Source organism: Callorhinus ursinus, unplaced genomic scaffold, assembly GCF_003265705.2.
Source record: "Callorhinus ursinus isolate GAN/ISIS: 27379988/994484 unplaced genomic scaffold, GSC_fseal_2.0 scaffold45, whole genome shotgun sequence".
Taxonomy (NCBI): domain Eukaryota; kingdom Metazoa; phylum Chordata; class Mammalia; order Carnivora; family Otariidae; genus Callorhinus; species Callorhinus ursinus.
Window position 1 is genome coordinate 9,768,074 of NW_027397107.1, and position 14,096 is coordinate 9,782,169.

The 14,096-nt window shown below is 42.2% G+C and overlaps 1 protein-coding gene across 15 annotated transcripts in view; it reads right to left on the minus strand.

Moving 5' to 3' along the window:
- Window positions 1–14,096, minus strand: part of AKAP13 (A-kinase anchoring protein 13) — a 317,159-nt gene that overhangs the window by 56,456 nt on the left and 246,607 nt on the right. For all 15 annotated transcript variants that reach the window (XM_025893070.2, XM_025893069.2, XM_073882272.1 and 12 more), the window contains 2 exons: window positions 12,414–12,606; window positions 9,191–9,299 (listed from right to left, as the gene is read on the minus strand). In XM_025893070.2, coding sequence (XP_025748855.1) covers window positions 9,191–9,299; window positions 12,414–12,606 — 302 coding nt within the window. The remainder of the gene's footprint in view (window positions 1–9,190; window positions 9,300–12,413; window positions 12,607–14,096) is intronic.

The window sequence follows — 14,096 nt, forward strand, 5'->3', positions numbered from 1 at the left end:
GCTTACAAAAACTGATACTTTATAAAGTTTTTAAACTAGGCATTATCAATTAAGAATATATTAATCTGAAATCCACACTGTAGTAAAAGGATTGAAAAAGTTCCGGAGGAAAGAAGGTAGGAAGGAAGGAAATGAATCTATAACACCCACCCCCTAATTCATATTAGGTTACATTACATGAGGGGTGTAACCTCAAAGGAAAGGTATTTTTTATTTATTTTTTTTTCTGAAGTAATCTCTTTGCCCACCTTGGGGCTCAAACTCACAACCCTGAGAACAAGAGTCACATGCTCTAGCCAGTGAGGTGCCCCAAGGGAAAGGTATTTTTAAAGACACGTCTGAAAGGTGAGAAGAAAAATGTTTAACATTAGCTTTTAAATACCAAAGGTGGATATCTAGATGTCCCATGAGACAAAAAAAGCAAAACAAGGAAAAATGAAATTTATGTTGTCAAATAGAAAGCTCTGTGAAATTAGTGCTCAGTACACACAAGGTACAAGGTGGGACAGGAACACATGCCCATGCCCTGCAATCAGGCCACTGGATCAACCAGTGCAGGTGGTGTACTGTACAGAAGACCAAAACTGTTTCATCCAGGTTAATTTTCAAAGCGAAGCATGAAGACAAGTGATTTAGAAATGATGGCATGCAAGGGATAAAAGTCCCCAGACAATTTCTTAGTTAAGCTGACAGCATTTTCAGCACTGGTCAGACTCTGGAGAACAGCCATGGACACCAAAGTTGCTTACTTACTATGCAACCCCTCCTCCTCATCACTGGAGTAAGAAGAGCCAAGAGAAAAAAGGGTTTTAGACTTAAGGAGATGTGGAGAGATGCGGACGGAGAAGGAGACCCGCCTTGCTGGCTGCATCCGCGGCTGGGCTGAGAAGTGGGTTCACAGAAGACGTTAGTGCATGCAGACTGTTCCAGAACAAAGTCAAAGGCACCTCAACCCAGGCTGAACAGAATCACATCACAAGCCTGTTTGGTTCCAGGAAAGGCTCTCTAGGCCAACATCGTATTTAATTTTCCATCCTTATTTCTGAATATGTAGAATTCCAATATAGCTTAAAAAATTCATCCAACAAAACAAACATCCCCTTGCTAGAGTAAGAAAACAAGTCCATTATTTTTAATGGCCATATTTTTTTAAGATTTTATTTATTTATTTGACAGAGAAAGACATAGCGAGAGCAGGAACACAAGCAGGGGGAGTGGGAGAGGGAGAAGTAGGCTTCCCGTGGAGCAGAGAGCCCAATATGGGGCTCAATCCCAGGACCCTGGGGTCATGACCTGAGCCGAAGGCAGACGTTTAACAACTGAGCCACCCAGGCACCCTAATGGTCATAATTTATAGCTGGAGTTTTTTCCTTCAGAGTGAAAACACCTGGAGGGGTGGTGTTTCTCAGGATTCTGTGTTTTGCTCTCTTCTCCCTCACCCCAAACCTCCTCACCCCCTGCCCTCCCTAAAGTACAGTCTGCATAGGATGGACTGGTGACACATACCTGTCCTCCCTTCAGCCAGAGCTGTCCTTTGGGCTCAAGAGACTGCTCCCCCCTGGGGGGGGGGGGGGATGGCCCACAGGCCGCGCAAACTGAGCAAGCACGGAAGTGGACTCCGCTTTTCCACCAGACCTGCTCCTCCTCTTGTACTCTTGTTTGGTAAGTGGTACCTAACATCTAAAGAATTACTCCGAACAGAAACCTGGGCACCACCCTTGAAGGCTTCTGTCACGCCTCACTCAGTTCTTTTGATTCTGTATTCTAGAATCCTCGCCTTCTCCTGATCTGGCACCTCTGCTCCCCAACACTGACGTCAGCGTGGTCTCTCTGAAGTGTCTGAATTGATCCATTTAATCACCTTAAATCACTCCACTGCCCTCAGACAAGAAACCCAAATTCCCCAGTCTTGCTTTCCACATACAAGCACACCTCATTTTACAGCACTTCGTTTAACTGCACTTCGGAGATATGGCAACTTTTACAAATTGAACATCTGTGGTGACCCAGTGTTGAACAAGCCTATCAGCGCCATTTTGCTAACAGCATTTCCTCACTTTGTGTCCATAAGCAGTCTTGATAATTATTGCAATATTTCAAACATTTTCATTATTATGACATTTGTTATGGTAATCTGTGATCAGTGATCTAGTGTAATTGTTTTGGGGCGCTACACACCACTCCCATATAAGACAGTGAACTTCAGCGAGAATGACCAGCCATTACCCACCTTCCCCATCGGGCCTCCCTGATTCCTAGACACGATATTGAAATTAGGCCAATTAATAACCCTGCAATAGCCTCTGAGTGTTCAAGAGAAAGAAAGAGTCCTATGTCTCTCACTTTAAATCAAAAGCTAGAAATAATTAAGCACAGTGATTAAGGCAGGCTGAGAGGTAGGCCTCTCACGTCAAACAGCCAAGTTGTGAAGGCAAAGGAAAAGTTCTTGAAGGAAATCCAAAGTGCTACTCCACTGAACACATGAATGATAAGAAAGGCAAACAGATTTATTGCTGATATGGAGAAAGTTTTAGTGGTTTGGGTCAGAGATCACACCAGCCACAACATTCCCTTAAGCCAAAGCTTAATCCAGAGCAAGGCCCTCACTCTCTTCAATTCTGTGAAGGCTGAAGGAGGGGACGAAGCTGCATAAGAAAATTTTAAAGCTAGCAGAGTTGGTTCATGAGGTTTAAGGAAAGACGCTGTCTCCACATCAAACCGCAAGGTGAAGCAGCAAGGGCTGATGGAGAAGCAGCAGCGAGGTCTCCGGAAGATCTAGCGGAGATCATTCATGAAGGTGGTTCCACTACACAAAGGATTTTCAGTGTGGAGCAAACAGCCTTCTGTCAGACGGTGATGCCACCTAGGACTTTCACAGCCCGAGAGGGGAGGTCAGGGCCTGGCTACAAAGCTTCAAAGGACAGGCTGACTGTCTTGTTAGGGGCTAATGCAGACGCTGACTTTAAGCTGAAGCCTGTGCTCAATGTACCGTTCTGAAAATCCTGGGGCCCTTAAAAATTATGCTAAATCTACTGTGCCTGTGCTCTGTCAGTGGAACAACAAAGCCTGGTTGATAGCACATCCACTTACAACATGCTTTACTGAATATCTTAAGCCCATTCTTGAGATCCGCTGCTCCGAAAAAAAGACACCTTTCAAAACAGTACTGTTCACTGATAATACACCTGGTCGCCTGAGAGCTCTGACAGAGACTGACAAGGAGATTCATGTTGTTTTCATGCCTGCTAACTAACACAACATCCATTCTGCAGCCCATGGATCAGGGAGTCATTTTGACTTTTAAGTCTTATTATTTTAAGAAATAGATTTCATGAGACTATAGCTGCCCATAGACAGTAATTCCTCTGGTGGATCTGGACAGAGTAAACTGAAAACCTTCCAGATGGGATTCACCATTCTGGATGCCAGTAAGAACATTCGTGATTCATGGGAAGAGGTCAGAATATCAACATGAACAGGAGTTTGGAAGAAGCTGATTCCAACCCTCATGGATGACTTTGAGGGGTTCATGATGTCAGTGGAGGAAGTCACTGCAGATGTGGCGAAAACAGCAGGAGAACTAGGAACAGACGTGGAGCCTGAAGATGGGACTGAATTGTTTCAATCTCATGACAAAACTTTAACAGATGAGGGGTTGTTTCTTATGGATGGGCAATGAAACTGGATTCTGAGATGGAATCTACTCCTGGTGAAGATGCTGTGAAGATTGTTGGAATGACAACAAAGAATTTAGAATATCCCACAAACTTAACTGATAAAAACAGCAGCAGGTTTTGAGAGGACAGACTTCAATTTTGAAAGGAGTTCTACTGTGGGTAAGATGCTATAAGACAGCATCAGATGCTAGAGAAATCGTTCATGATAGGAAGAATCAATCTATAAGGCAAACTTCACTGCTGTCCTATTTTGAGGAATTGGCACAGCCACCCCAACCTTCAGCAGCCACCAGCCTGGAGGCGAGACCCTCTACCAGCAAAAAGATTACAACTCACCAAAAACTCAGGGGATGGTTAGCATTTTTTAGCAATGAGGTATTTTTTTTAAAGATTTTATTTATTCATTCATTTATTTGAGAGAGCGAGAAAGAGCACGTGAGAGGGGGCGAGGGTCAGAGGGAGAAGCAGACTCCCTGCCGAGCAGGGAGCCCGACGCGGGACTCGATCCCGGGACTCCAGGATCATGACCCGAGCCCAAGGCAGCCGCCCAACCAACTGAGCCACCCAGGCGCCCCTAGCAATAAGGTATTTTTTAATTTAGGTATGTGCACGGCTTTTTTTTTTTTTTAGACACATTATTACACGTGTGACTATATAGCACAGTGCAAACATAACTTTTATATGCGCTGGGAAACCTAGTAATTCACCTGACTTGCTTTACTGTGGTATCTGCTTCACCGTGGTGGTCTGGAACGGGACCGTGACACCTTGCGGCACGCCTGCACTCACTCACCTACCGAATTCCTAGTCTCCTGTTGGTCTCAACTTTGAGATTACTTCTCCCCGGTAAGCCGCCCCTGTCAGATGCTCCTGAAAAGCCCAATGTTTCTTTTACTTGGGGCACTGATCACTTCCTATTACGTGCACCTGTTCTCTTGTCTGCGTGAATGTGGTGAGGAAAGAAACCGGGCCTCTAAGCTCATCCCTCTCCTACCACTGTCTGGCCTGGTGCCTGGCACAGAGTAAGGCAAGTGCTTCCTGAATAAACAAAGTAATAAATGAATTTCCCTCTGTCAGGATTTCTGAAAGCTCAGTGTCCTAAATGAAATGAAAAAACCCTACACCAACGTAATACCCTGCACAAAAACTAAGTGATCCGAGACTACTGTCTGCGGCTACATCAATAACAGAGATCAGACAGCTACTGGCACGAATACACGTACACTGGCTTTTTGGGCAGTGACCGCAAGTACAAGTTAAGGTACCCTCTTTATGTGCTTTCTAACGTTACTTCCAAATGCAAAACAAATTCAGGAAATGAAAATGAGCTCTCTTATGACACAAAACCTTTTGCCACAATTTCACGGATCATAAGGAAAAACGTATTTGTATGAATATCTAAAGGCGTATCCGCAACATGTATGCAACATATTATCTTCTTTGTGATAACACACCCTGAAAAATGAAGGGAAAATGATTTCTCATTAAAAGCCTCTGAGTTAAAAAAAAATCTAACGGGTACAATTCTCCTTTTAACATCACCACCACTAACGTGGTCAGGGCCCTTCCGGGGGCCCAATCAACCAAGCACTTTCTCTACTATTCGTAAGCATCTTCTCAGTACAAGCAATGAGATGTTTTAAAATATACTCTTGGAAAGGGATCATCTGTAATAACAGAATTATTCTGTATATGCAAAAACAAAGCTTATTATTAAGTTCAATCAAGAAATCATCTAGGTCTCCTGGCAAGCTGGGAGTCTTCACTCCATGCTCTCTGATGCAAGAAGGAGAAATGGGCCAAAAACATCTCCGGAAGCCTCCACTCCATCCGCTCTGATGCAAGAAGGAGAAACGGGACCAAACACACCTCTGGGAGCAGTTTCTCTAAGGGCAGCCTTCCCAGCATTTCCCCACATGATGCAGGCAGCTTCGGTGCTATTCTCATTCCCTAAAAAATGAACTGGCGAGACGCATTCATGTTCCCCCCAAGACAGCAGCACAGCCAAGACAGGAGGACAGCTCCCCCACACGTTGTGGTTCCCGAGGAAGCTGTCGCCTGTCTACTTTCCAAACCCCAGAAAATGACACAGAAATCCATTAGTCACCACCTTTACTCAGTGTTTTCCTCTGTATCAATGGATATGAGAAAATGATCCCCGCTTAGAAATAGTGTTGAGTTTCTCTGTTTTTCTCCTCTAGAAAATGACCCAACAGGACATACCAGACAATAGGCTCAGGAGACATACATTTTCAGAAATGCCCAAATGTTAACAGCTGTGAAAGGCTGTGGCAGAAGCAGCTAATTTCTTTGAAGGAAGAAGACACAGCACAGGTAGAAGTTGGAAGTAGTGAAATAAGGTTGAGCTTAGAAAGTACTCTGTTCCTAGGCAAGTGTACTCTAAGACAATGAGGGACGGCGTTCTCGTTTAATGTTTACACTCTGGTCAGAGACAGACAGACTCTGGCACTGTTCTAGGCACCAGGAACTCACTCCATAACAGTAACAACTGCTTCTTATAAGCCAGGAAATATGCTAAGGACTTGATGTAAATGAACATTTAAGCCTTATCACGTTATTACCCCTGTTTAATCAATTGACACAAAAAATTTCACTATCTAGCCCAAGGTCACACAGCCACCGAATGTGTGCTTACAGTAAAACAACAGTTAAAACGTTTTAAGTGTACTGAATGCTTTCGCAGCTTTAAAATCACTTTGTAGGGCGCCTGGGTGGCTCAGTTGGTTAAGCGACTGCCTTCAGCTCAGGTCATGATCCCGGAGTCCCGGGATCGAGTCCTGCATCCGGCTCCCTGCTCAGCAGGGAGTCTGCTTCTCTCTCTGACCCTCTTCCCTCTCGTGCTCTTTATCTCTCATTCTCTCTCTCAAATAAATAAATAAAATCTTTAAAAAAAAATAAAATAAGATCACTTTGTAGATGTTAATTATGATCCTTTCGGCTAGGGAGACCATGACCAGAGATGAATCCCGCAGAGTATTTAAGTGATTTGCAATGGAGTCCCCAGCAAATTGAGAACTGTCCAGTGACCCTGATGCTTAAAGGCACAGCGCATGGGACACAAGCTTTAGTGTTCTGTTCAACTGCCAGAAGTTTTACATCCGTGAAAAAATTGATGTTTCTAGAGTAGAATAAAAACACACACTTGGGAAAACTAATTTAATTGTATATGGGGAGGGACTAAGGAGAAACAGTGTCATTAGAGGTGATTAATCCTCCAATTACAGCGTATGCTAACTCAGGGAAATTGTGGGGCTAGCTACCCGATTTACAACTTAATCATTCAAACGTGCATGAAATGTACAATGTAAGTTAGAATAAAGATACCCTATTTTAACCAAAGGATTAAACTCTTGCTTAGAGCTCTACTCTTGACAACAGTCTAACTCATTTCAGTCCCCTCAGTGAGGGGAGCAGAACATTTCCCAGCAACAGGAGGAAAAGCTCCATGTGCCAGAACTCCTGGCACTCTAGGACAGTGTCTTCTGGGAGTTAGCCGCATTATTTATAGTGTTTGGCTAGCAACTGAAAACACAGTCAAAACCCATCTTGCTTTTTGGAGGAAAAATTAATGAAGTGTTTCATGCACGAGGCAAGAGACTGTGTCACAAAATATAGGAAAAAGATCCCTCCATGGGACACATTCTGTTGGTATTGGGTATCCGTTGCTATGGGAGTAGACTCTCCACCATGACACCACACTTACTAGTCATGGAAGGAAGCTACAAAGTGCTGAAATGTCTCACTTAAGAGTGCTTTCCTGTCTGTCTTTGGCTACTGAGCTCTAGCACTCCAGGCTCATCAAATCCAGTATTAACTATTTTGTTCTAATGATTTTCATTCCATACCAGCAAAAACTCTAACCCAAAGCCAGATCAAAACAAAACCAAAACCCAAACAAACACAGGGAAAGCTATTCCAGTTGTAATTCGTCGGGGTCACGTCCGCATCTTTGAGAACATGTCATCGGTAGGCACACCAAACAGGCCAGACGTGCAGCACTGACCATGAAAACGAGGACAAGGTTAATAGAATTATCTATCATGTCTTAATTCTACTGTGGAAGTTAAAAAGATGAGGCCTACAGTAAGTCATCTCCCTAATGCAGGGCAGCTGCTTCTGTCCCCAGCTCTTTTAAGATGAATTGTATCAGGGGACACCGAAGAAGCACCAGAAACACCATAGAGTTTATTTAATTCCCTCTGCCTCAGCCTCCTGAATACACAGTCTTTCAGTAAATAATGGATCACTACCTCCTTGATGAGCATTAAATCTTTACATCGTGATCTCAAATTGTAATTACTCATAGAAAAATAATCAAGATTTTAAAAATTAAAACAAAGAGGTGGGCCTGCTCAAAGAACAAGCTGCCTTTCCATGGCAAACATTTACATCCAATTCAAATAATGTTTCTGAGCATCTTTTATTTGCAAAGGCCCTGTGCTTATGGATGCCAGACATCTACCTAACTTGCCCAGCCAGTGGGTCCAAAACCTGCATATAGCTCCATTCATCATTTGCAGATGTAATTCTTTTGGCACATGCTTAACCAACTAAAAATGTATCTGTGTTTCTTTTTCCTTCATGAGCTTGACTTTTTTTTTTTTATTTTTTTAAGATTTTTTTATTTATTTGACAGAGAGAGACATAGCAAGAGAGGGAACACAAGCAGGGGGAGTGGGAGAGGGAGAAGCAGGCTTCCTGTGAAGCAGGGAGCCCGATGCTGGGCTCAATCCCAGGACCCTGGGATCAGGACCTGAGCCGAAGGCAGACGCTTAATGACTGAGCCACCCAGGCGCCCCGAGCTTGACGTTTTTGAAGAGCTCAGGAAATAAATATTGGATAAAATTTGGATAATTGTACTACAGTAATAGAACAGAGTATCTTTCAGACATAACTGCATTGTGTTTGTAACTTACTCTCCAGTGTTTCAGAAAAACTTTAAAAGAAATGATGATAGAGGAAGAAAGATTGATAAAAAGTTATGACACTTTTATATAACATATATAACACGTGGGGGACTCCAGGTTATGGTTATAACAACATTTGTTATATATATGGGTATATACCCAAACATATGGTAATTCTTTGCACTGTTGTTGTAACAGTTGTATAACAACAATATTGTTATATATTTGTTATAACAACATTTGTTATATATATGGGTATATACCCAAACATATGGTAATTCTTTGCACTGTTGTTGTAACTATTTTTAAAGTCCAAAATTACTTCAAAATAAAAAGTTTAAAGAAATCCGTGTCAGATTTAGGCCTAAGACTATAATGCATTTAATGTACAAAAGAGATTTTTTTAGGTGACAAAAGGAGTAAGTTCCCAAAACTGAGCTGTCACCTTTTCTGTGTAAATGAGCCATTCAAAGGAAGAGGCAGGCAAATTTTGGAAGGTAACGTTACAGGGTCTTAAAATGAGAAAAATGACAGAGAAAGTGTTTAAAATACACTTAATTAAAAACAAAAAAGTAATATACTTACGGTCCAACCCAGGATGGCTGATTGTCATTAATGAGATGGATTTTGTTAGCGGAGAAGAAACGGCTGATGTACAATAATTGAATCCCTGTTGTTTAGATCTGTGACATGCCTGTGAAGTAAAGAAACAAAATAAGTAACTGAAGAACAGGTTTTAAGTACATGTTCTTATTATTTCTAGATACGCACAGAACTGTACCTTCCGGCCCAACCTAGGAGCAGAAGGCCGAACCCGGGAGGGGTTAACAGCAAAGGCTCTGCAGATACTGGATTCAAGTCTGCCCCTGTTACCTGACAACAGTCTAACTCATTTAGTCTACCTTCAGAGGAGTTACTTAGCTTTCATGAACCTTACTTTTCTTATCTGTAAAATGGGAATAACGAGTAGCCATCCTGTACAGTGGGTTTCATATCCCTCATGATACCTGATAATGTTTTAAACTTTAGTACATGCTTAGTAAACATCTGTTGAATGCATAATCAGACAAAACAACTTCACTGGAAATACCAAACTACATACAGTAGCTCTTGTTCTTCGAAAATCTAAACGCCCTTTCTAGAGATACAGTAGATATCAGTAATATTATTTTCTGATTTTAACAAGTTGGAAACAGAGCTGCAAGTAAAAGCTGTTTTAAGATCAAGAGCAAGGCAGCTGTGCATCTGGGAAGAAGCCTAAATCGCTTTCGTTTCCTCTTCTAAGATTAGACTGCTTCTACAGGAACAAGAGGGGGGCTGAAACCTGGTAAATTACCTCCCTCAGAAAATTCATAGCAGCTTTGAGGCCACGTAATGCAACCAACTGCAGAAGCTCCTGTAATAACACCCTTAGAATGATAGTCCACCAGTGTTTACTAGCACTCTTCTGGCGGCGAGGGGCTCCCCCCTCCTTTGTTCTGAGAGCCATTTTGAACTATTATCTAACTTTGTCATGAATCCCCTCCCTTCATAGTAGGCTAAAATCTGCACATGCTCAAAGGCAAGCAATGAAAATCTGTTAGCACCATGAATTCAACTCAAGTGTGCCAAAGACTTCTGATTATTGAAAACTTGTTCCATGTGTAACCATGGAGTCTGAGGCAAACAGTTGCTATGTTTCAAATACAACTGTGAGGTCTGAAAAAATGACCTCAGTGAAAGGCGGAGACCTTCAGCAGGAAGCTGGCTGCAGGCAACCTGTCCAGATCAGAGATACCATCAGCTCAAATACCCACTCTGAGGTTGCACACAAGACAAAAGGTGTGGGTGAGCAGACAGTTCCAGGAAGGTTAATAAGCACAAGAAAGCACGAAAATGTCCGCAACTTCATCTAGAAAGACTAAATCAGAAAAGCCATTTTAGAAAGACTTCAGTGGTAATTGACATCACTTACTAACAGACAGGGTCCTCTGTCCAATTCTAGAAATAGGAGTTTCAGAAAAGGTTTTACATAAACAATATTAAGGAAATTAAGGTGTTCCCATTTCCTCATTAAAACTCCCCTACTTCAAAAATGTGAAAAAAAGCAGTGAGACTAACAGCCAAGAATTCTGAGATTAATGCTGTCCAGCTAATGGCCAGTTATGAGGCCTTAGGCAAGTCGCTTCAAATGGGTGTGAAGTTCTCACACACAAGGGCTTACGCAGAATCCAAAGGGATATACTGACTGTTAAGTCTAGGATTCTGTTCACAAACCCACAATTTTGGTATTTTGTCTGGTCTTACAATAGACTTCCAAAAGATTCTACACACATGAAATGCGGTTTATTCTTCAGACTCTCTACTAACCAAAGATGCTATCGGCAGGTCACGAAAAAGAATTGTTTCTATTTTTCACTCCCTTTTTCTGTTACTGTTAGGTTGAATAAATTTAAATCATTTGCCTCAATAACTATATTCTCCATATTCTTTTTTAAAAGATTTTTTTTTTTAATCATCTCTACACCCAATGTGGGGCTCGAACTCATAATCCTGAGATCAAGAGTCACATGCTCCACTGACTGAGCCAGCCAGGAACCCTATTCTCCATCTTCTTGTTATTTTTCTTAACTTCTTCTAAACTGTCAGGCCCAGGAGACCCGGGGGGGTGGGGGGAGGGGATAACCGGGCAAAATTCCTTTGGGCCTTCAATTTGACTTTCATACCGCCGAAATTCTCTTGGGCCTTCACGTAAGTAATACATTCATTATTAAGGTAATCCTCTAGGGTCCAATTTCTATTTGGTCATATCACTGCTCTGTAGTGGGGTATAACAAAACATTAAATGTCTACATAAAACCCTAGTCACCTAACTCAAAGAACGGGCTGTTTAACTTTTTTGTTGGTTTGTTTAATTAGAAATGTTTCATTCTATCTCTACCTAAAACTCCAGTCACCTACTCAAAGACAGGTGTTTAATTTTGTGTCTGTTTAATTAGAAATGTTTCATTTGCATGTGTATCACAGAATCCTCCTAGAAATCAATCCAAAATCCCATTGGCCCAAGAGGAGGATAAAAGACCGGGAGCAGGGTGCGACGCTCAGAAAGCTTACGATTCCAGTTCTCAAGGCAAACTCCCCGAGGACCCATCCCCGGTGGTGAGCCTCGGAATGAAGGGCCTGCGAGGGGAGCACTGGGAAAGTCACCTGACCGGCTGTGAGGAAGGCCAGGCCCTCCAAGGGGCAGCGCCTGTGGCAGGCACGAAGAGAGCATCAGGCGGGGAGGGAGTGCAGATGCTCTCTGAAAAATTCTGACAGCTGCAGGAAGCAGAGAGAAAGAAATAGCCATTTCCTAGGCAATGTGAGAAGACAAAGAATAAGATTTTCTTCCCCCCCCCCCCCCAGAAAGGGATATGTTTTTGAAAAATTAGGGAATTTAAATTTAACAGTGTTGTGTAACACACTTCAAGACTCATTTTACTATTGAGATGATAAAAGAAGTCCTCAGATAAGAAGGAAAAATTTAATAACCTGGGTACTTTCCTAATTTAAAAAAGGTTACAAATTACTTGTGAACTGAAACCCGTATGCTTCAAATATTTGACGGAATATTTAAATTAATGCAGATTAATGGTATTCTTGAATTAGTATTAAGTGCTAAAAACTTGCTTTGTGCTAGATTGAGTGCATTATATAATGGGTAAGCAATCACGGCCACTAGCCTTATATTAACGTAAGTCTTTTTTTCTTTGTTCCTAATGTGAGGACACATGTAGGGGAGTAAAGTGAATTTTTCCAAGTTAGCAGTATATACCCTCTTCAGCCTTACCTGCTGATCAAGCATCCTATGTTCTCTCTGGCCTGATTCCAGATCCTCCTCTGAAAGTGACACCAAAGAGTCACCCCTTTCTTCCCCACTGAAAGGGTGCCTGAGCTCTTTGGTGTTTATGGAGTCTACACCTAGAGACGAAGATGGCTCGTTTCCAGCACCAGTTCCTCCTGCCAAGCCTTCTAGGCTGAAACTGAACACAGAGCAAAGGAGTTAATTCATTCTATTTCCCAGTCTCAGGAAGGAAAGGAGGATAAGAAATTGCTTCGGGTATATCTCCCTGCTGCTATATTATTTCTATGTCACCTAGCAAAGCTATTGACAAGGGCACGGCACAAAGGAGTGCCACCTACCTCTCCCCCCACAGGCGTTGGTATGCTGAGAAAGAATACTGCACTTAGATTTTCTTACTTCATTCAACTTATTCAAATGGTGACCATCTAAGGTCATTTTCTCAAGATTTTTTTTTTTCAATATACCATCTGTATTATCTTACCGATCTTTTATTTGTGTGTTTTTCCTTGATCTGATGTAATTGATCTTTGCCAAAGTCTAACTCAGCTAATGCCAAAGAATTAACGGCACAGAGAAAACTGGTGCATAAGTCACTTTCAGAAGACAAACAGGGAGACCCAGACTTGCCCTTGTGTCCATTTAAGTGGACCGTTAACAACTTTACATTCAACTACAGTCTAGCTGACCTTTACTATTTCACAGGTGTGTGTCCACCCCAGAGACCTGAGTGTTACTTCTGAGCAGTAGCGTCTGTGCCCATGTGGCCAGTCCAACAACTGCCTGACAGGTTTCCCGAGAACTGTGAGTCACAGGCAGGCGCATGGGTCACCTTAAAGAACAAATGCTGAAAAGCTGCTAAGTCTAGGCCTTTTAAGACTGACCAAAAAAGGGGGCAAACTAAGGGCATGGTATCCCTGGAATAACGATTTTGTGGTCTGCACAGTGATAAAAAGCATTTTTTTTTTTTTTTTGTGAGCAGGAGATTACAGAGAGCGGTTAGCCATCTATCCGCCTCGGGGCTGCTAGCCAGAATAATCCACACCTGTTACAGCTGCAGCGGGAACTTCTTTCCAATAAGCAAGAGAGCAGAACAGAGCTGTAGCTGACCACGACCTCCGTTACAAGCAGCTGGAAACGCACTTGAAGGTATACTGAAGCTATGCAGTTACCTCTGCTCAAGCTGTACGACAGTTAATTCTGCAAATAATTCACGTATGCCAGTCCGGAGGGCCTGTTATTTGCTTTTTGCATTTCACAAATTACTTACTGTGAACTGAAACCATATGCTTCTGTTTTTCTCTAGTGGGTAATTTAAACAATGGGTTTTGTTTTTCTTATTTCAATATGACAATAGAAATCATGATTAAGTGTAAGTCCACGTGTCTCTGTGAACTCCTCTGCAGTACCAGGGATAAGGACACAGGCTACGTGAAGAAGAAATTTAGGTTTCTATTGTGAAACTGTTTGTAAAGCCTGAGAAAACCAGTCTGTCATTACCCACAAAACTTAACGTTGAGAATGTTTTAGTAATTAAATCTGGCTGCTTAGCTGAGAGAAGAATATAAAACACTGAGGAATCTGTGAATTTGGAATCTAAAGAGATTGGGGGATTTGGAAACATAATAGAAATCAGTGCATCTCGTTAGCTGCCTTGCTTCTGTCATTGTT